The sequence below is a fragment of the Pan troglodytes genome, chromosome 8, assembly GCF_028858775.2.
Source record: "Pan troglodytes isolate AG18354 chromosome 8, NHGRI_mPanTro3-v2.0_pri, whole genome shotgun sequence".
Lineage (NCBI taxonomy): Eukaryota > Metazoa > Chordata > Mammalia > Primates > Hominidae > Pan > Pan troglodytes.
The window spans coordinates 101,542,239-101,565,805 of record NC_072406.2 but is presented as its reverse complement, the minus strand read 5'-3'; the positions used below and the strand labels follow the sequence as shown (position 1 = coordinate 101,565,805).

General features: G+C 41.8%; 1 protein-coding gene and 1 long non-coding RNA gene across 3 annotated transcripts in view; one reads left to right on the top strand and one right to left on the bottom strand.

Annotated features, from left to right (window-relative positions):
* Positions 1–1,509: 1,509 nt before the first annotated feature.
* The window catches only part of LOC107966788 (uncharacterized), a 66,017-nt gene continuing 43,959 nt past the window's right edge, over positions 1,510–23,567 (top strand). The window contains exon 1 of the long non-coding RNA XR_008537454.2: positions 1,510–1,646. This is a non-coding gene — a long non-coding RNA (uncharacterized LOC107966788). The remainder of the gene's footprint in view (positions 1,647–23,567) is intronic.
* On the bottom strand, positions 3,236–16,199 carry IFIT3 (interferon induced protein with tetratricopeptide repeats 3). Of its 2 annotated transcripts, none has more exons than XM_016962470.3 (2): positions 11,569–11,849; positions 3,236–5,541 (listed from the first exon to the last, which is right to left on the bottom strand). In XM_016962470.3, the coding sequence occupies exons 1-2, from the start codon at positions 11,571–11,573 to the stop codon at positions 4,074–4,076; spliced, it is 1,473 nt and encodes a 490-aa protein (XP_016817959.1). In that variant the 5' UTR covers positions 11,574–11,849; the 3' UTR covers positions 3,236–4,073.

Below are 23,567 nucleotides of genomic sequence, written 5' to 3'. Positions count from 1 at the left end.
TTTTGCAGATTATATAGCATTTTTCATTGTGATACACAGGCTTTTTGTTCTGTGTATATCTGGTCTACCATAATGCTTGTAAGGAAACACATTTAATCTTCTGTGAGGTATAATTTATTATTCCCAGGTTTTATGTAGGAATATCTTAGGGTCACAGAGGTTAGGCGATTTTTCCCAACACTGTAGAGATACTAAGTGGTGGAGGTGAGGTTGAAATAGGTCTAAACCCAAAGTCAAGGCACTTTCAAAAGATTAATAAAGTTTGTCGAATGATACTTGGACTAACTCCTGCCTGAATTAAGCTAGAAATTAATATAAGTTCTTTAATTCAGTTAGGAAGATCCCAAATCAGAAACAAATCATAATAAAAATTGAGATCAGGAAGCTTCCTGAGTGTAGCTCCTCATATCACTGTCCCACACATAAGTACTGCCCCATATGGCAATCGGGAGGCCCCAGGAATGCTTGCTAGGGTCAGGCCCTGCTCCCCTAAGTTAGTTGAAAGCTCCCTCCCTACTCAGTGACTGCTCTCATACTTCTTCATTGTAGCTGTTGGCTCTCAGAACATGATGCCCAAAGTATAGCGCCTCGGTGTGCTGAGTACTTTGAACTGAAAGACATTGGAAGGGCCTCTGAAGAAAGATCTCTTTGACCTTCTCCTGCCCTCTTGTCTTTCATGCTTCTTTCTCCCCTGGAGTGAACCATGGAAACTAGAATTCCTCTTCCGCAAGACAATGATAGAAACTAGAAGCCCTTTCCCCAAAGCAAGCCATAAAACTTAGGAAGGTCACTCTCTCCCTTCTCCCTTCTCATTTGAAGACCCTTAATCCAGAGGAATCCTGCCCCATACTTGCAAAGAAGAAATGCTACACAGAGAGTCCAAGAAGAATTTGAACCCAGTCTATTAGCATTAGATCATACTCTTGTCCAAACACATCTCTACAGAGCTGCCCATTCTTCATGGAACCTAAGCACAAAAACAGTTTTCCCTGGATCTTTGGGTCTTCATTTCTGAAGGCTCTCATATCACATAAAACTTTGATTAAGTAAATTTGTTATGCTTTTCTCTTGTTAACTTGTCTTTTGTTATAGGAGTGTCAGCCATGACTCTTACAATGAGTAAGGAGAGGTATTACCTACCTCCTTTTACCCCTACATGCTCTTGGAGCTGATTATCACAGTTTGTAATTTTTCCACCTTCCATTCCTGCTTCTGTGTATTTTGGTAAATTTTTGCAGGTCAGTAGACTTCCCATGGCAGAATATTTCCTGCTTCTCACCAGCCCTTAAGCCAATCCAAGGAAAACAAAAGAACATCATAGTGCTTTGTCATATGACAAGATTACAAAAGCAGCATCCAGTGGCAGAATGCCCAACTGCTCCGGGACACAGCCAATAGCTGACTTCAGTGCTCCCCATCCCTGCTTGTCAGTGATTAGTCTAAATTGTTATCACAAGCCCAGTCTGACCAATGAGTGTGAGTGAGGGGCCATTTTGATTGTCAGCTCCTGATTCTGCAGAAAACACGAAACTGAGCTGTACCAAGATGCTGATGAGGGGCTGCAGCATGCAATTCACTTCACCAGCAGTCAATAAGGTCTGATCTCTTTTCTAACCATACCTGGAAGATGGAATGCTGGACCCAGGGTATGCATAGAAAATAGGAGTTATTAGAAAAGCAGCTTTGCTTGCTTTAACCCAGGAATTGTATTTCTGGTATGTTGTTTCCTTTTAGACAATTGCCCTAAAGCTTCTCTTGTTTAAGGAGCAGGAGGATGGGGGAGATTATTTCTGCTCTCAGCAAAAGTCTTAGAACCAGGGCCTCCTCGTTTGTAAGGAAGCAAGTAGGTCCCTGGACCTGGGCTGGGATATGATTTGTGATCAGCCAGGCAAGAGTTAAGAGTGGAAGTCTGTGCTCTCTGCCCATCTTATAATATCTTAAGGGTGATCATCTGTGGTATTCTTGAGTGGTATGTCCCATTCCATCTAGCATTTCATTAGAATTATTGTATAAAGGATGACAGGCAGAGGACACTTGACATGGGAATGCTGGACCTATTGGATGTTTATTGATTAGCTGCAGTTACCCCCCATTAGCCTTTTTTAACAAAAAGTAAAAATTTAGTTGACATGTAAAAATTGTATATATTTATGGTGTATAGCGTGTTTTAATATATGTATACATTGTGGAACGGCTAAATCAAATTATTTAACATATGCATTACCTCAGCTACTTACCTTTCTTTTTGTAGTGAGAACACAAAATCTACTCTCTCAGCAATTTTCACGTATGCAACATATCATTATTAACTATAGTCACCATGATGTACTATGTTAGCCTCTTAATATGGTATAATGCCTTGGCAAAACCCCAAATCCCTAGCAGGTCTGGATCTTTGAGTTTGGAAATGGTCCAAGGTGCATATACTATGTCTGTGAATACCAGAGGGCAACTGTCTATGGGTTCCTGGTGTAGGGTCTATATTCTAAATTCTCAGATGAACTCCTTTAGGGCCACAGTCTTTCTGCCACTTATGAACCTACAAGCAAGTTTCCAGGTGTTAAATCAGCTAGGGAATCATTTCAGAATTTATTTCAAATATTACATTAATTCCTAGGGGATAAGGAATTTAAAAGGAAAGTGTTCAAATGATCATCTTATACATTTATATACTTTTACCTTTCTGTTTACACCTTTGTGACTAGATATTACATTCATGAGTGAATTAAAAATGAACTGCAGAAGTTAATCTCAAGAGTCCATGGAGACTATTCCCCATGTGTTTAAGAGACCTTTGCTGTCCAGGTCTGACTTTAACCTGAACAAAATGGAGCTCACCATGTCAGATGCTGGCAGTTTGAAAGGGACTGCTGTAGACCTGGATGGATCTCTGCCCTTTTGACCAGCCTCACACTGGTGTCCCTCACACTCTGTCAGGGAGGCATTTGCCCAGATATTCCTGGGCTTACAGCAACCCTGTCAACAGCAGCAGCTGCTAACTGGGTATGGGGCTTAGTTGGGGCTCCTAGGCTGGAAAGACAGTCATAGTTCCTATAATGTAAGGATAGGCTGCCTTCAGGGGGAGGGTGTTCATTCTAAGGGAGGGGCTCAAATGAACATCTCAAGAATAGTATGGTATGGCTTAGCAATTACCCACTGTTCCTAGTAGGAGAAATTTTGGGAATTAATATTACTGTTATAGTCCCATACACAAACCACACAATTACCTCTATTCTAACAGAGTTGAAATGTTTGGATTTATTGTAGCATTACTATCAGGAATACACATTGATTATGGTATTGCTATCAAGAATACATATAAATACATGGCTGAAGCTATAAGTGAGATAAGAGATATTCCAGGGTTAGTCAAAAGTTCATCTTTGAGTTCCAGAAGTCTGGATGAAAATGAGATGAGACTGCAAATTTTGTTGTTAGGCAGTCACCTTTTATGACCCTTGGCAGGAAGGGCAGGAATGGTGGTTATATTGTGAACTGAATGAAAACTGAGAACTAATCAGCATCATGTGGGCCTGAAGCATTTATTGCTACCAGTGATTAGTTGTAAGACCTTCGGACTATGTAACTGTAATGAACTATAATGAACATGAGAAAACAACTTTTTTTTTTTTTTTTTTTTTTTTGAGATGGAGTCTTGCTGTGTTGCCCAGGCTGGAGTGCAGTGGCGCAATCTTGGCTCACTGCAACCTCTTCCTTCCAGGTTCACGCCATTCTCCTGCCTCAGCCTCCCAAGTAGCTAGGACTACAGGTGCCCGCCACCACGCCTGGCTAATTTTTTGTATTTTTAGTAGAGACGGGATTTCACTGTGTTAGCCAGGATGGTCTCAAACTCCAGACCTCGTGATCCGCCCACCTCAGCCTCCCAAAGTGCTGGGATTACAGGCATGAGCCACTGCACCCAGCCAAAAAACAACTCTTTAAAAATGTACCTTAGAGCAACATGCAAAGCTTCCCTGCTCAGCAATCCCAGGTTGGGGCCCCCTGTCTTCCTATCCTCCTACCCGTCACAACCACCACTGCAGGCTTCTGATGCTCTGTTTTCCTCCTCTGTCTCAGTTCAGTTGCTCTGAGTTAGAGAGGAGCTCTCTGGGACTGGAGCTGACTGCGCCCTGGCCCATTTCCTCACTACCATCCTCAAGCTCAGATGCTGACAGGAAAATACTGCCTATGCCTGAAGGGGCATCCCTTAGCAGGCGGCCCAGTTCCTTCTCATAACATTTGGCTGCTTGCAGCAGATCTCCATTCTGCTTATGAATTAATCCTTGAAGATACCAATAATTCGGTGCATTTTGTGGAAGCAGATTTTCAGATACATTCTGTGGTTGGTCTTTGATCTCTTCCTTGTCAGTTGATTTTTTGCTTATGGACAAACCCTCTAAACCATGTTGCACAGCAGTGTCTTCAGACTTCCCATTATATTTCTGAAGGTTGCAGTAGCGCTGATGGGATTGTTGCTTTTCAGCATCAGGGACTTCCTTATTGAATGGTGTCTGATAACATTCCGTCTCCAGGAACTCAGCGCAATCGGAGTATGCATTCAGAGGATTCAGTCCCTTCTCAAGAGCTTTATTCGAATAGTCCATAGCATATTGCTTTAGTGCTTCAATCATCTCTTTATTTCCACTAGCTTCAGATTCTCCTGTATTCTGCATTTGTCTTACTTTTGCCTTGTAGCAGCACCCAATCTGGTGATAGAGGTAGCCATTGTTTGGTGTGGATTCCAACACCCGTTGGAACAGTTCAATAGCTTTGTCTAGGTCACCTTTTCTTCTGTAAAATTTGGCTGCACTGCGGAGGACATCTGTTTGGCAAGGAGCCTTTTCCAAGGCTTCTTCAACAAACTGCTCTCCTTCAGCTTCTTTATTCATCTTCTGCAGTTTCAGGCCCAAGAGAACCTTGACGTATTGGTTATCAGGACTCAGCTCAATGGCCTGCTTCAAAACATCAGTAGAGAACTGTTTCTCTGGGTTATTATCCAGATGGTACATCGCAATTGCCAGTCCAGAGGAGAATTCTGGGTTGTTGGGCTTTTCTTCCAGAGCCTTCTCAAAACACACCTTCGCCCTTTCATTTCTTCCACACTTCAGTTGTGTCCACCCTTCCTCACAGTCAAGTTCAGAATACTCAATACTGTATGGATTTGAAAATTTCTTGCAGGTTTGTTTCACCTTATCTACATAAATCTGAGCATCTGAGAGTCTGCCCAAGTGATAGTAGACCCAGGCGTAGTTTCCCCAAGTGACTAGACTTCTGATTTCTGCTTGGTCAGCATGTTCTTGCTGGATTAACTCTTCAGCTTGCCGTAAGCATTCCAGGGCTGCCTCGTTGTTACCATCTAGGTGTTTTATGTAGGCCAACAAGTTGTACATTGTAGCTTTGAACTCAGTGTTTAAAAATTCAATCTGGTTACACACTCTATCTTCTAGATCCCTTGAGACACTTTCTTCCTTGAATAAGTTCCAGGTGAAATGGCATTTCAGCTGTGGAAGGATTTTCTCCAGGGAATTCTTGGTGACCTCACTGTGGAGAAAATAAACATGGTCACTGTGATGTACACTGCCAAGCACTGCACCCTGTGATCATTAATTTTATATGTCAATTGAACTGGGCCACAGGATGCCCAGATATTTGGTCCAACATTATTTCTGGGTGTGTATGTGAGGTTGTTTCTGGAAGACATGAACATGTGAATTGGTGGACTGAGTAGAGCAGATTGCTCTCCCCAGTATGGGTGGGCGTTATCTGTTCTGCTGAGGGCCTTAATAGAACAAAAAGGCAGAGGAAGGGAGAATTCTCCCTCTGCCCGACTGCTTGAGCTAGGACATTGGTCTTTTTCTGCCCTTAGACTAGACTTGGACTAGAACTTTCACCATTGGCTTACCTGGTTCTCAGACTTTTAGACTTGGACTGGGACTACACCATCAACTTTCCTTGGTCTCCAGCTTGCAGACAACAGATTATGGGACTTACCAGTCTCCATAATCAGGTGAGCCAATTCCTCATAATAAATCTCTTTATATATAGATGTTCCTTGACTTATGATGGGGTTATATCCTGATAAACCCATCATAAATTGAAAACATTGTAAATAAAAAGATGCATTTAATACATCTAACCTACCATAGCTTAGCCTAGCTTAAATGTGCTCAGAACCCTTACATTAGCCTACAGTGGGGCAAAGTCACCTAACACAAAGCCTATTTTATACTAAAGTGTTGAGTATCTCATGTAACTTATTGAATACTGTATTGTAAGTGAAAAACAAGAATGGAATTATCACTTTTGTACCATCACAAGGTTGGAAAAATTGTAAGTTGCTTCCTACATTCACTTTTCTTTAGCTACAGTCTGTGCAGACACCCACAAAGCACATCCCTTACACCGTGTAAGCAGATATGCAGGAGGTGAGGTAAGATGGGTAAGAGGAGGCAGCTTCAGTGACAGGAAATGAGATCTCTCTCATGCTGCTCAATTACCAAGTCAGGCCAGGAATGGTGACTCATGCCTGTAGTCCTAGCACTTTGGGAGGCCAAGGCAGGTGGATCACTTGAGCCCAGGATTCAAGACCAGCCTGGGCAACATGGCGAAAGCCTGCCTCTACTAAAAATACAAAAATTAGCCAGGGATGGTAGTACATGCCTGTAGTCCTCGCCATTCGGGAGGCTGAGACAGGAGGATCACTTGAGCCCAGGAGGCAAAAGTTGTAGTGAGCTGAGATCACACCATTACACTCCAGCCAGGGTGATAGAGTGGGACCCTGCCTCAAAAAAAATAAAAGTAAGAATAAAAATTAAAAAATAATAAGTCAGTTCTCATTCCTTGTACATTCTGGGTAAGGTTTGTTTAGCTATCCAATGACTCTTTATTGGGCTATCTCTTTTTGTCACTTTATTAGATATTATGGATACTAAGAAAAATAGAGATTATCCCAACTTTCTCTGCCCCCTAGGTGCTTTCAGTTTTGTCAGGAGACATGTAAAGAAATAAAAGCCCAGATATGTCTGCCAACATGTTATGTGATTTACGTATTTTTCCCTTCATCTTTTCCACCACTTACAAACAGACCCACGGAGGCTCAGCTTGAGTCTGATTGAAGTAGTCTCCCCACCACACAGGCCAGATTCCCAGACAGAATGAATTTGTTGCAACAAACAAACAAAATGGACACATTTTTGTTTTGTAGTTGGAAGATACTAAAGGAGATCACTTGCCTTATTTAGCTGGATAAATTGTAAGAGTTCTCTAAGTGTGTTCCCATTATCTACATTTGCCTGGGGCTTGGGCTGTATGTCCCTCACTCTTGAGTTTGTGCTTCTTCCTTCTTACCAGTAGAGTCACGGCACCATAAGATTGGAAAGAACCTCCAGAAATCATTAAACCAAGTGTCCTTATTTTTGGATTTCACAGACAAGCACAATTTCAGAAAAAAGTTATGAACCAAATAGGGCTGCTAATGTATCTGAAAAGATACCAACCATCTATTCTGACCAATATTTTATTTTAAAAGATAGAAAAGAAATAATTTTCCTTGCCACTGAAAAAGTAATCTCAGAATAAACAAAATTCTTTAAATTGAATGCATTTTGTTCTACAAGGAGCCATTGACTTTATTTGCAATTTACCATGGACCAGCACTGGCCCTCACACCGCTACTGCAAGTGTACTGATCTATATACTTCCTGTCTGTCTCTCCAGTAATGCTGATCTAAACCATTTTTGGCCCAATATGATTGCACATGAAATGCTTTATAGTGAGAGATGCAGAATCAACTCAAGGGCAATGGGAGTGAGGAGGGAAGTTGCCATCTACATCCGGCTAGCCTCTTTATGTGTGTGCTTTGATTTGGGGACAGTCCTTTTCCTTTTCTTGGTCCCTGTCTAGGGTTCCAGTGTCAATATCTTCCCTGTCTATTATAGGGTCCTTCCTTCCTTCCTTCCTTCCTTCCTTCCTTCTTTCCCTCCCTCCCTCTCTTCCTCCCTATTTTCCTTCTTTCCTCCCTTCCTTCCTTCCTTCCCTCCCTCCCTTCCTCCCTCCCTATTTTCCTTCTTTCCTCCCTTCCTTCCTTTTTTTGCAGAGACAGGGTCTCACTATATTGCCCAGAGTGGTCTCAAACTCCTGGTCTCAAGCAATCCTTCTGCCTCGACATACCAAAGTGTTGGGATTACAGGTGCGAGCCACCACACCTGGCCCTAGGGATTTTCAATTTGGCTTTACCTGGGGATTCTAACTACCCTGTATGAAGGACTACAAGTCAAAAGTAAAGTTAGCAATTATTTAAAAAATGAATACCAAAAGTAAGTTATAACGATGATAATTGAACAACTCTGCTTATATCTGTTATGCCACTAAATCATAATAAAGTCATGGAAACATGAGTTAACTTTGCTGATGGGTGAATTAGGAAGGTTAAAAGGAGAAAGTGTGAGTCTCAGATCAATAGAATGTATCTGCAGATTTGTAGGTACATATGGGTGCCTGAAAAAAATAGCTGAACACTCTAGTAATTAATAGAGAGTATCCAGTGGACCTGCAGGATGACAGGTGACGTTGGATGTATTGTTGGATGTATTTGCCTCAACGAAACCAGAAACCACCTTGCAAGTCTGATGACACTATCTCTCTCTCTCTTTCTTTTTTTTTTTTTGGAGGGCAGAAGGCTTTGACATATCAATGCACCAGGGATCTTACCAAACTAAATTTTAAGCACTTATAGCTAAAGATTCTCCCTCTGAGATGAAACATACTTCCACCCTGTCATGTATCAGCTTCAGAAGATATCAATTGCTCAAGAAAGTGTTGGACAAGCAGAAAAGCACACTGAACATTTCTGGACTTGTGAAAGAGCTCTGAATATGGATCTCTCAGGGATATTCCATCCCCACCAATGCTTTACCAATGCCAGAGCTGGCCAGGCTGAGACATTTAATGATAACATGGAACAATTTATTCAGGAAGATAGTCAACTACTCATGTGGCTTTATGATTATAAAACCCACTGAAAATTGGGTCCCTTGATTCTCTTGATTTTTCCTAAGCCTTACTGCCTAAAGTCTCCAATTTGATGAGGTATTTGACACTTGATCTCTCCTTGAAGTAAAATTTGGAGCAAAATATATTGGACTGGAAGGCCTGAGACCTCGATAAGAAGAAACATGAACCCCAGAGCCAGAGGTCAGGAGTTTTCATTATAATACTATTGCCCTCTTAAAACAAATACTCCAATTGCCAAGGTTTCCTCACTTAATAATTTATCTCATATGCGTTTTTGAAAGTTACTCTGAATACTTCTTATATGTATAAATAAGTTAGTTAACAGTAATTAATGCAGATATTTAAAGAAATACAAGCAGGCAGGTGGGATGATGACTACAGTCACTTGATAAAGAACAGCTAGGTGGCCGGGCGCGGTGGCTCACACCTGTAATCCCAGCATTTTGGGAGGCTGAGGCGGGTGGATCATGAGGTCAAGAGTTCGAGACTAGCCTGGCCAACATGATGAAACCTCGTCTGTACTAAAAATACAAAAATTAGCCGGGCGTGGTGGCAGGCGCCTGTAATCCCAGCTACTCGGGAAGCCGAGGCAGGAGAATTGCTTGAAACCGGAAGGCGGAGGTTGCAGTGAGCCAAGATCGGGCCACTACACTCCAGCCTGGGCGAAAGAGCAAAACTCCGTCTCAAAAAAAAAAAAAAAAAAAGAATAAAAGAAAAAGAAGAAAAAAAAGAATAGCTAGGTTCAGGTGAAATGTGGGGAGTAGAATGCCAGTCCTACCTGGATCTGCATCTAGTAGAAGACCTTAGGGAGATAGGATTCCCTCAGGTCCAGAAAGAGATTTCCCATGACCTCAGATTGCAGACATAAGATTTCGCTTACTAAAGCAGTTAAAGCTAGTGCTGCTAGTCCTTAGGAAATCCCCAGAATCAACATAGTTATAGTCTCTCACCTAACCCAGATCATGACCACCTGTCTTGCCCACAGACTCCAGGGTAGATACCACATCTCCTTCCCAGTCAAAGCTATTACTAGAGTAGAATCTTGAAATTTTCAGAAAGTGGCCTTCTTGAAGTGGTAAGAGTGGGGATTTCCCCACTCTTGTCTGCACATGTGCAGCTTGTCCCCAACATGTGCTGGTTATGCTCCAACTGACTACGTGAAGGAACTGGCAGACCTGTGCTCAGTTGGTTGGTCAGAACAGGCCCAAACCAAGGAGTCCATCACTTCAGAAAGCAAGTTAAGGAACTCTCCAGAGCTGGACTTCTCAACCTTTAATGTACATATGGACACAAACATCTGGAGATCTTTTTAAAATGCAGATCTGGATTCAGATAAGCTGGGATGTTACCTTTCTTACAACCTCCCGGGGGATCTCTGCTTCAGACCACACTGTGAGCAGCAAGGCTCTGGGAAGACTTCCCTTTTTGGCAGTGATTTCCAATCAACAGTTTCTCATACTTAAATTACCCTTTAAACAGTCAAACTTTGCTTTATTTTTATTTTATTTTTGTTTTTTTGTAGGTCTCACTTTGTTGCCAATTCTGGTCTGGAGCCCCTGGGCTCAAGCAATCCTCCTGCCTCAGCCTCCCGAAGTGCTGGGATTACAGGCTTAGCCACTGTGCCCAGAAACAAGCTTTGCTTTATTTCAACATTCTTCCCACCCCTCCCCCCTCCTGCCTCTTGGGGTTTCCTCCTTCACGTTTACACACATACAATGCAGGAAGCCTTGTATGCATTTAAGGAAGAGAGGATTTGGAGATGGACATTTCTTCTGTAAGCCATTCAGTATGCCTATGAAGTACTTGTGGTCCTCTTTAAATACATATTTGTTTCTGGACCTTATTTCTGTTTTACTCAATCAGGATTTCAGAATGCAGGACCTAGAAATTTGCATTCTATTAGAAGACTCAGGTTGATATGATTCAGGCCACTCGCAGAACACAGTTTGAGAGACTGCAAGCAACACCTTCTCCCTGTTCATTGATCACGTGGGAGGCTTAGCAGGTCACTAGACCTGCTAGAGGACAACTCAAGTAGACATATCCCCCAATTATGAAAAAGTGCATTTCAAGGTAAAAGTGACCTCAACATAAATTGGAATTTTGCAGTGCTGAATTAATTATTGACACATTTGCTGAGAAGCAAGCATGGTTTAAAAATAACCACAGTCACAACAAAACCACAAACCTCTGACTTAGGCTTTCTAAATATAAGAAACAAAAGACGAACCAGGACCTCCAGTAACTTCCCTCCAGGCCCCAGCTTTCACTGGCCCGATTTTACCTGAAAGGATCTGAGCATGGGCTCTCTAGGATCTCTCAATATGCCCCGTCCCTTCCCAGCTCCCAGCTCCCATTTCCCTGTGTCCTTTGGCTGCCTAACTCTATACATCACAAAGAGCTACAGAAATAAAAATGCATGAATTGGTAAGGCAGATTTATGCTTGAATTAGATAAATGCATATTTCATCTCTAAGCAAACACTGAAATAGCATAAGTCAGGAAGTTGTACATAAGAAATTCTGTTTCCTATCAGAGAAGCAGGGACTATTTACCTCATGATGGCTGTTTCCCTGCAGTTCTGAAAAGCTGGGGTCCCGGTTGATTTTGTTTTTAGCTTACTGATTCCAAGCAAATGCTGAAGAGGTTTCCACCCAGGGTGCTGTTAGGTCTGTGCTTTTATGAAAGGGGAAAGGAAAGTGAAACTGATGGAACCCTATCAAGATCCCTCTTGAGGGGAAACTGAAACAGAATCTGTGAGAACTGAGCTCACTCACGCCAGGAACATGTTCCAGACAGATTTGGAAAACTGTGGTTTGAAAGTTGTAAAAAGGCACTGTAAAAAGAAAATAAAATTTTAGAAGCTTCCAAATGTGTTATGTCAAGAGGCAAAGTTAAGCCCTGAAAACTGACTCACATAACGTGACTGTTTTTTTTCTCAGGTGCGTGACTGTTGCTCTTTGACCTGTGTGGTGAGGGGTTACATGTTAACCAGACTCCCTAGTCTCACTGCAATTTCTGCCTCTCGGGTTCAAGTGATTCTCCTGCCTCAGCCTCCTGAGTAGCTGGGATTATAGGCGTGCATCACCATGCCTGGATAATTTTTGTATTTTTAGTAGAGGCGGGGTTTCACCATGTTGGTCAGGCTGGTCTCGAACTCCTGACCTCATGATCTGCCCGCCTTGGCCTCCCAAAGTGCTGGGATTATAGCCGTGCACCACCGTGCCCGGCCTCAGACAACCTAGTCTTTATTAAAACGTAGACCTCATGTTATGGAAATAGAGACCCTTTTGATTGTTGCTTTTTTTTTTTGTTTTTTGAGACAGGATCTCACTCTGTCATCCAGGCTGGAGTGCAGTAGCACGATCTCAGCTTACTGCAACCTCTGCCTCCCAGGCTCAAGCGATCCTCCCATCTCAGCCTCTCCAGTCGATGAGACTATAGGCACATGCCACCACGCCTGGCTGATTTTTGTATTTTTAGTACAGACGGGGTCTCACTATGTTGCCCAGGCTGGTCTCCAACTCCTGAGCTCAAGCATCTGCCCTCCTCGGCCTCCCAAAGTGTTGGGCTTATGGGTGTGAGCCACTGCAGCCAGCCATGTTACCTCTTTACAAAAGAATATTAAGCAATTCCCTTGGACTGTAATCAATAGTAGCCAATCAAATTGTATATCTGTATGTTAGCCTCTGTATGGAAAATGTTGGCCAGGCACGGTGGCTCACGCCTGTAATCTCAGCACTTTGGGAGGCCAAGGTGGGTGCATCACTTAAGGTCAGGAGTTCAAGACCAACCTGACCAACATGGCAAAACCCCATTGCTACTAAAATACAAAAAAATTAACCAGGCATAGTGGCGTGCTCCTATAGTCCCAGCTACTTGGGAGGCTGGGTGGGAGAATCCCTTGAGCCCAGGAGTCTGAGGCTGCAGTGAGCCATGATCGGGCCACTGCACTCCAGCCTGGGTGACAGAGTGAGATTCTGTCTCAAAAACAACAACAGCAACAACAAAAACAAAAACAACAAGAGAAGCTGTCATTCTATTGAACACCTCTGTCTTTGCCTATGTAAACAGTCCTCATTTTTCTCTACACTGGAAGTACTGTTCACCATTCTTGGGTGCAGCTCTACTCCTGGGACTGCTGCCCTCAACTTTTTGCTTGAATAAACTCTTTTAACTGGATCCTGAGCCTTCTGATTATTGTATATTGACAGTACTGACTATGCAGTCCTACTCCCAGAGATTCTGGTGCAGTGAATCTGATGTGAGCTTAGAAACCTGTGTTTTCACAAGTGCCTTGGAAATTCAGTGCAGGAGTTCCTGTACCACATTTTGAGAAGTGCTGTCATAGAGGTATTTTAAAAAGCAGTTTTCCCCTTTATTTGTGGAGCTAATGTGGTGAATTAAGCAGCATTATCAGGCAATCTTGAGTGAAGGGAAGAAAACCACAGGACACCTGGATTTCAGTGACCTCTTTGCTTAGTTCTGGGATATTTCTTGAGTCATATCACTGAGCCTCATTCCCTTATCCTTAAAATGCCCTGGGATGAATTTCCTTTTCCCTTCATCCAAATGATAGAAAATTATGCCCTGGGGAGAACCACTTTCACCCTTCTCCAAGATCTGGGTTCAGTTCTTGTGGCTTTGGCCACTCTAAGGCGTGGGTAACCATCAAAGGCTGGCCCTTACTCTCCAGATAGGAAGCCCATCCCTGGCCCCCTCTCTAAAGTGAGCATAGTTGAAAGCATTAACATCTTTCACGTTTTGGCCATTGGGCATAGAGTCAGATGATCAGCAGTAGAGTTTGGTGCCTCCATTAATGACTCTGCTCTGATACCTGCTCTCTATCTGATGTCTTGGGCAAGTAATTTGCCCTTCTAAGCCCCATTTTGGTCATCTAGAAAATGAGGCTAATAATAGAAATAATAGCTCTTACTTCCTAGGGCTGTTGGAAGGGTGATATGAGGTCATGCGTAAAACGTGTTTAACACAGTGCCCACTTGTCAGGCCTCTGAGCCCAAGCTAAGCCATCAAATCCTGTGACCTGCACGTACACATCCAGATGGCCAGTTCCTGCCTTAACTGATGACATTCCACCACAAAAGAAGTGAAAATGGCCTGTTCCTGCCTTAACCGATGACATTATCTTGTGAAATTCCTTCTCCTGGCTCATCCTGGCTCAAAAGCTCCCCTACTGAGCACCTTGTGACCCCCACACCTGCCCACCAGAGAACAACCCCCCTTTGACAGTAATTTTCCTTTACCTACCCAAATCTTATAAAACGGCCCCACCCCTATCTCCCTTCCCTGACTTTCTTTTCGGACTCAGCCCGCCTGCACCCAGGTGAAATAAACAGCCTTGTTGCTCACACAAAGCCTGTTTGGTGGTCTCTTCACACGGACGTGCATGAAACCACTAACTACAGATCACAAAGAAATGTTACCACCATGATTGCTGGTACTAATATATTTGTGTTATAATTTTAAGTGAATTTGTGAGTGTGTAAAGGGAGCAACAGAGTTCCTCAGTGGATGGGGCAGAGGAGGATGCCCATCAGCTGGCACGTGCCAGTGAGTTCTCCAGGTGATTTTCCCATTTGGAAATTTTTAGCACAACTGGGGAGGAGCAGCCCAATCTCTTCCTGTTCCTATAGCCTCTGGAAATAGGAGCACCTTGATGTGAACCTGAGTCCAGCATAGTTCAGAGAGCCCCCCTCAGACCTCCTCAGGTCAGTGGCTATAGACACACCAAAAGACAGGACCCTATAAAACCTTTCCTGCAAGCTGGCTACTAAGATGCTGGGTAGTGCCTTGCTTTCTGGTCAATCCCACTCACACAGACACAATTAACATCACTCTTGACCAGGAACTTATTCTATATAAAAGGGTTAGCCTGAGGTATTTGGCAGTGAATTCCTCTTACCCATCTCATCCCCAAACATGACATTGCAGAGCATCTTCAAGTCCTTGGGGAAGAGTAAGGTAGGGAATCCAGTTTTCCTTTTCTGCCCCCCTGAATGGTCGATGGGGTCTTCCCTCCCTGGCAATCACCTCCTCACTCCTTCCCTAGAGATGCTTGGTGGGAAAGGCATCCTTTTCTCTTAGTTCTCCCTGACATGCTATCCCCTGAAGAACTCCAGGAGGTCAATATATAAATTTAAAAATCAAGTTTACTGAGATTATGCTTTATATACAATAAGGTGCACCCATTTTCAGTGTATAGTCTGATGAGTTTTGGTAAATGTTTATGCTTATGTAGCCACCATCACTACCTCCCTATAGATTATTCCTGTGATTCTAAAAAGATTCTTTTGGGAGCCTTCCTACTCAATCCCCACCATCTCCAGGCAACCACTGATCTGCTTCCCACCATTAGAGATTAGACTAGTTTTAGATAATAGATTAGGTCATTACACTTTTGAGGAGAAATTCTTTTTTGCTGCTGACCAGCATTCACTACATCAATAAAAATAAATGCTAAGCTTTGGGTTTGTTTTTATATAAGAAATGACAAAAATGCCCATTTGTAAGAATTGTGTCTTCCACTTCCCACCTTAAAGTAATGCAACATTTCAGGGCAAAATTGCCCTCTTCATGAGTGGGTTTGCAGTACTGATTGTATCTTTCACAATATCTGTTGAAAATAAATTCCTCCTTTTAAAATTACAAGAAAAAAAGCCTGTGACTTAATCTTTTCCAACAAAATGACAATAACAGAAAAGCCCAAAAGAGTAATTCCCTTAGGTCTACCCTTGAATCAGCCAAGTTTGTGGCTGAGTGAAATACACTGCTCCTGCCAAGCCTTCCTCTCATTGCAGGAAATAGCTGCACACAGGGAGGAAACATGAGCTGATGCATTCCCCACCCTGCCTCCCCGCTATGTAGTTCCGTAGGGAACCATTCCAGAAACTTAAGAAGCCTGTGTGTACACCAAAAAAAGCCACAGGGAAAAACCCCTCAAACATCTTATAAATGCTCAGACTGGTAAAGACATACTGAATCTATAAACATCAGGACAATTCAGGAACCTGCCTGCACAGTAAGAAACTCAACTTACAATTTGCACTCAAAAACAAGCATGATTATGCATTCTTATTTCACTGACCTCATGACTGCCCTCTGTGTCTCTGCTGTTCCGAAAAGCTGGTGACCAGGCTGATTTGTTCTTCAGAAGTCTTCCTGTCTGCCTCAAGTAAATACTGAAGGAACTATATAAAGGGGTGGGAGAGTAGGGCACGCATCAGCTGATGTTTTCTCCGTTTTTGAGTAATTGCTTTGAGGGGAAGGAAAAGGAAACTGGAAAGTGAAACTAATTTAAAATCGTTGGGAGGAGGAAAATGAAACCTAACGGCTTGAGACCTGCAATGGCTGAGCCAGAGTACGTTATTCAAAACTGTGACTAAAATTTGTTTGAGAGAATGTGGAAGCATTCCTAATGTAAACCAAAAAATTAAATTCTAAGGCCATGCTCACCAACCATGTGACTGGACCCCTGCTTTTGGCCAAGGGCATTCCACAGTTAACCTGAAAACTGATGTGAAGGGGAAGCTGGATATGCCTCATTACATCCTTTTTCCTTTTGGAATTACTAATAGAACACACTCTTTTTTTTTTTTTTTTTTTTTTTTGAGACAGAGTCTTACTCTGTTGCCCAGGCTGCAATGCAGTGGCATGATCGCGGCTCACTGCCACCTCTGCCTCCTGGGTTCAAGTGATTCTCTTGCCTCAGCCTCCCGAGTAGCTGGGATTACAGGCACCCACCACCATGCCCGGCTAATATTTGTATTTTTAGTAGAGACGAGGTTTCGCCATGTTGGTCAGGCTGGTCTTGAACTCCTGATAGCAGGTGATCCAACCACCTTGGCCTCCCAAAGTGCTGGGATTACAGGCATGAGCCACTGCACCCAGCCAGAACATGCTCTTTTTAAGTGTATTAAGAAACATTTACAACCTATTCTCTCTGAAGCCTGCTACTTGGAGGCTTCATCTGCATAATAAAACCTTGGTCTCCACAACCCAGACATTCCTTTCTATTGATTGTCTACTGAATTTCTATTGAATGTCGCCAAACATTCCTTTCTATTGATAATAACTCTTTCAACAAATTGTCAATCAGAAAATCTTTGAATCTGCCTATGACTTGGAAGCTGCCCCGCTTCCCTGTTTCCAATTGTCCCACCTTTCTGGACCTAGCCAATGTACATCTTACATGTATTGATTGATGCCTTATGTCTCCCTAAAATGTATAAAACCAAGTTGTGGCCTGGCACATGTTCTCAGGATCTCCTGAGGGCTGTGTCACAGGCCATAGGTCATTCATATTTGGCTTAGAATAAATCTCTTCAAATGTTTTACAGAGTTTGACTTTTTTTTGTCAACATTAGGTATCTGACCATCAGTCTAGGGTGGGGCCCAGGAAACAGCATTTTTTAAGCCAATTCTTACTTTTAAAAATTGTTTGTGGACACATAGTAGATATATATATTTATGGGGTACATGAAATATTTGATGCGAGCATACAATGAGTAATAATCACATCAGGGTAAATGACTTCAAGCATTTATTCTTTGTATTACAAACAATCCAATTATACTCTTTTAGTTATTTTGAAATGCGTAATAAACTATTGTTGACTATAGTCATCCTCTTGTTCTAACAAACACTATATCTTATTAATTCTATCTAAGTATATTTTTGTACCCATTAACCATCCCCACTTCCCCCGCTACTACTCTTCCCAGCCTCTAGTAATCATCATTCTAATCTCTATCTCCATAAGTTCAATTGTCTTAATACTTTTAGCTTCCACAAACAAGTGAGAATATGTAAAATTTGTCTTTCTGTGCCTGGCTTAATTCACTTATAATGACCTCCACTTCTATCCATGTTGTTGCAAATGACAGGATCTCATTCTTTTTATGGCTAAAGAGCACTCCATTGTGTAAATGTACCACATTTTCTTTATCCATTCTTCTGCTGATGAACACTTAGGTTGCTTCCAAATCTTGGCTATTGTGAATAGTGCTGCAATAAACATGGGAGTGCAGATATCTCTTTGATGTACTGATTTCCTTTCTTTTTGATATATTCCTGGCAGTGGGATTACTGGATCATATGGTAGTTCTATTTTTAGTTTTTTGAGGAACCTCCAAACTGTTATCCATAGTAGTTATAATAGTTTACATTCCCACCAACAGTGTACAAGAGTTTCCTTTTTTCCACATCCTTGCCAGCATTTGTTATTGCCTGTCTTTTGGATAAAAGCAGTTTTAACTAGGGTAAGATCATATCTCATTGTAGGTTTTTTTTTTAACTTATATTTTATGTTCAGGTATACACGTACAGGTTTGTTATTTAGGTAAATTGCATGTCATGAGGCTTTAGTGTACAGATTATTTAGTCACCCCACTCATAAACATAGTACATGATAGGTAGTTTTTCAGTCCTCTCTCTTCACCCATTCTTTACCCTCAAGTAGGCCCCAGTGTCTGTTGTTCCCCTCTTTGTGTCCATAATGTTCAGTTCCCACTTATAAGTGAGAACATGCAGTATTTGGTTTTCTCTTCCTGCATTAGTTTACTTAGGATAATGGCCTCCAGTTCCATTCACATTACTGCAAAGGACATGATATTCTTTTTTTTGTGGCCGCATAGTAGTCCATGGTGTATATGTACCACATTTTCCTTATCCTGTCTTCTGTTGATGGGCATTTAGGTTGAGTCCATGTCTTTGCTATTGTGAATAGTGCTATGATGAACATACTTGAACATGTGTCTTTATGGCAGAATGATTTATATTCCTTTGGGTATGTACCCAATAATAGGATTGCTGGGTTGAATGGTACTTCTATTTTAAGTTCTTTGAGAAATTACCACATTGCTTTCCATAGTGACTGAACGAATTTACATTCTCACCAGCAGTTTATAAGTGTTCCCTTTTCTCTGTAACCTCACCAGCATCTGTTATTTTTGTTGACTTTTTAATAATAGTCATTCTGACTGGTATGACATGATATCTCATTGTGGTTTTGATTTGCATTTTTCTAATGATTAGTGATATTGAGTATTTTTTCATATTCTTTTTTTAGGGTATCTGAAGGCAGAAATTTATTTTCTTTTTTATTATTATACTTTAATTTCTTGGGTACATGTGCACAATGTGCAGGTTTGTTACATAGGTATACATGTGCCATGTTGGTTCGTATGTTTATTGCGGCACTATTTGCAATAGCAAAGACTTGGAACCAACCCAATAGACTGGGTAAAGAAAATGTGGCACATATACACCATGGAATACAATGCATCCATAAAAAAGGATGAGTTGTGTCCTTTGCAGGGACATGGATGAAGCTGGAAACCATCATTTTCAGCAAAATATCACAAAGGACAGAAAACCAAACACCACATATTTTTTCATATTCTTACTGGCCGCATGCATGTCTTCTTTTAAAAAGTGTCTATTCATGTCCTTTGCCCACTTTTTAATGGAGCTGTTTGCTTTTTTGCTTGTTAATTTGCTTAAGTTTCTTATAGATTCTCAATATTAGACCTTTGGTTATGCATAGTTTGCAGATATTTTCTCCCATCTGTCAGTTGCTTGTTTACTCTGTTGATAGTTTCTTTTGCTATCAGAAGCTCTTTAGTTTAATTAGGTCCCGTTTGTCAATTTTTGGTTTTGTCGTAGTTGCTTTTGGTGTCTTCATCATGAAATCTTTGCTGGTTTCTATGTTGAGAATCATATTTCCTAGGTTATCTTCCAGGGTTTTAATATTTTTAGGTTTTACATTTCATCCATCTTGAGTTGATTTCCACATATGATGTAAGGAAGGGGTCCAATTTCAGTCTTCTATATATGGCTAGCCAGTTATCCCAGCACCCTTTGTTGAACAGGGAATCATTTCCCCATTGCTTGTTCTTGTCAGCTTTGTTGAAGATCAGATGGTTGTAGGTGTGTGCTCTTATGTTTGGGCTCTCTATTCTGTTCCATTGGTCTATGTGTCTGTTTTTGTACCAGTACCATGCATTTTGGTTACTGTAGCCTTGTAGTATAGTTCAAAGTCAGGTAACATGGGCTCTCTATTCTGTTCCATTGGTCTATGTGTCTGTTTTTGTACCAGTACCATGCTATTTTGGTTACTGTAGCCTTATAATATAGTTCAAAGTCAGGTAACATGATGCCTCCAGCTTTGTTCTTTTTGCTTAGGATTGCTTTGGGTATTTGAGCACTTTTTGTTCTATAGGAATTTTAAAATAGGTTTTTCTAATTCTATGAAGACTGTCATTGGTAGCTTGTTAGGAATAGCATTGAATTTGTAAATTGCTTTGGGTAGTATGGCTTTTAGCAATATTGATTCTTCCTCTCCATGAGCATTTCCATTTGTTTGTGTCATCTCTGATTTCTTTGAACAATGTTTTGTAATTCTCATTGTAGAGATCTTTCACCTCCTGCGTTAGCTGTATTTCTAGGTATTTTATTCTTTTTGTGGCTATTGTGAATGGGATTGCCTTCCTGATTTGGCTCTCGGCTTGGATTTTGTTAGTGTATAGGAATGCTACTCATTTTTGTATGTTGATTTTGTATCCTGGAACTTTGCTGAAGCTGTTTATTAGACCTACGAGCTTTTGGGTAGAGATGTGGGGGTTTTCTAGGTATGCAATCAAATTGTCTGCAAAGATAGATAGTTTGACTTCCTCTCTTCCTATCTAGGTGCCTTTTATTTCATTCTCTTGCCTGCTTGTTCATGCTAGCAGTACTCTGTTGAATAGGAGTGCTAAGAGTGGGCATCCCTGTATTTTTCCAGTTCTCAAGGGGAAATCTTTCAGCTTTCACCCATTCAGTATGATGTTGACCTTGGGTTTATCATAGATGGCTCTTATTATCTGGAGGTATGTTCCTTCAATATCTAGTTTGTTGAGGATTTTTAACATTAATGGATGTTGAATTTTATCAAAAGCCTTTTCTGTATCTATTGAGATGATCACGTGGTTTCAGTTTTAAGTTCTGCTTATGTGGTGAATCACATTTATTGATTTGTGTATGTTGAACCAACAGAAACAAGAATTTTATAAAGGAATGGGAAATGAGAATTTGGCTGTGGGACATAAATTGGAAGCTCTAGCAGGCATGGCTTGCCTGGCTACAAGAGGCCAGGGTAGGTGGGGTTGCCTACCTTGCCTGAATGTTTCCCAGGACAACAGGAGGCTGTGCTCTCTGGCTGAATTCAGACAGAAGTGGAACCACTGGGATGGAAGCTCTAGCAAGTGTTGCCTGCCTGGCAACCAGTGGCAGGGGTAGGTGTAGTCACCTGTCTTGCCCTCCAGGTGCTTCCTGGGAGAACAGGAGGCTATGGTCACTGGCTGAGTTCAGACAGAGAAGTAGGACCAGTAGGCTGGAAGCTGGCACCAAGCCGCATCCAGAAAGGGTTTGAGATGGGGCAATCTTACCGCTCCTAGGCACTGGGACTGCAGCCTTTATTGGGCTATAGCACCAGTGCTGGTCTTCTTGGGGGCACAAGGCTTGCAGAAGTCTCCTTGGACTAGAGAGTTGCCCTCCAAAATGTCTGGGGGGCTCTCTGCCTCAGTCTAGAAGCATAGTGGTGGGGTCGGGGGTGGGCAGGGGTTTCAGGGGCATTCTCCCATTTCCAGTCTTGCACAGGTCCCTGTCGAGAGTGTGAATCCCCTAGGGGGTTCTCACTCACTCACCCTTTCCAGTGTTGGAGAAATTCTCCTGGATCCACGCTGAGCCCAGACAGGCTGGTATCTAGCTTCACCCCTTTCTGCTCTCTGTAATCCCCTTACATCTTGAAGGATCCCGAATCCCTGACATGATTTCTCAGATGATTGGCCTGCAGGGTCAATGCTCACTAGCCCTTTTGTTTCCTTTCCGTGATAGCCTGGCACATGAGTTGCTTCTAGTTTACCATCTTAACCCCAAGCTCGAAACTGCATTTTTTTAAATTTTACTTTAAGTTCTAGGATACATGTGCACAACACGCAGGTTTGTTACATATGTATACATGTGCCATGTTGGTGTGCTGCACCCATTAACTCATCATTTACATTAGGTATATCTCCTAATGCTAACCCTCCTCCCTCCCCCTACCCCATGACAGGCCCCAGTGTGTGATGCTCCCCATCCTGTGTCCAGTTGTTCTTATTGCTCAGTTCTGACTTATGAGTGAGAACATGCAGTGTTTGGTTTTCTGTCCTTGTGATAGTTTGCTCAGAATGATGGTTTCCAGCTTCATCCATGTCCCTACAAAGGACATGAACTCATCCTTTTTTATGGCTGCATGGTATTCCATGGTGTATATGTGCCACATTTTCTTAATCAAGTCTATCATTGATGGACATTTGGGTTGGTTTCAAGTCTTTGCTATTGTGAATAGTGCTGCAATAAACATACATGTACATTTGTCTTTATAGCAGCATGATTTATAATCCTTTGGGTATATACCCAGTAATGGGATGGCTGGGTCAAATGGTATTTCTAGTTCTAGATCCTTGAGGAATCACCACACTGTCTTCCACAATGGTTGAACTAGTTTACAGTCCTACCAACAGTGTAAAAGTGTTCCTATTTCTCCACATCCTCTCTAGCACCTGTTGTTACTGACTTTTTAATGATGGCCATTCTAACGGGTGTGAGATGGCATCTCATTGTGGTTTTGATTTGCATTTCTCTGATGGCCAGTGATAATGAGCTCTTTTTCATGTGTCTGTTGACTGCATAAATGTCTTCTTTTGAGAAGTGTCCATTCATAGCCTTTGCCCACTTTTTGATGGGGTTGTTTGATTTTTTTCTTGTAAATTTGTTTAAGTTTTTTGTAGATTCTGGATATTAGTCCTTTGTCAGATGGGTAGATTGTAAAAATTTTCTCCCACTCTGTAGGTTGCCTGTTCACTCTGATGGTAGTTTCTTTTGCTGTGCAGAAGCTCTTTAGTTTAATTAGATCCCATTTGTCAATTTTGGCTTTTGTTGCCATTGTTTTAGTCATGAAGTCCTTGCCCATGCCTATGTCCTGAATGGTATTGCCTAGGTTTTCTTCTAGGGTTTTTATGTTTTTAGGTCTAACATTTAAATCTTTAATCCATCTTGAATTAATTTTTGTATGAGGTGTAAGGAAGGGATCCAGTTTCAGCTTTCTACATATGGCTAGCCAGTTTTCCCAGCACCATTTATTAAATAGGGAATCCTTTCCCCATTTCTTGTTTTTGTCAGGTTTGTCAAAGATCAGATGGTTGTAGATGTGTGGTATTATTTCTGAGGGCTCTGTTCCGTTCCATTGGTGTATATCTCTGTTTTGGTACAAGTACCATGCTGTTTTGGTTACTGTAGCCTTGTAGTATAGTTTGAAGTCAGGTAGTGTGATGGCTCCAGCTTTGTTCTTTTGGCTTAGGATTGTCTTGGCAATGCAGGCTCTATTTTGGTTCCATATGAACTTTAAAGTAGTTTCTTCCAATTCTGTGAAGAAAGTCATTGGTAGTTTGATGGGGATGGCATGAATCTATAAATTACCTTGGGCAGTATGGCCATTTTCATGATATTGATTCTT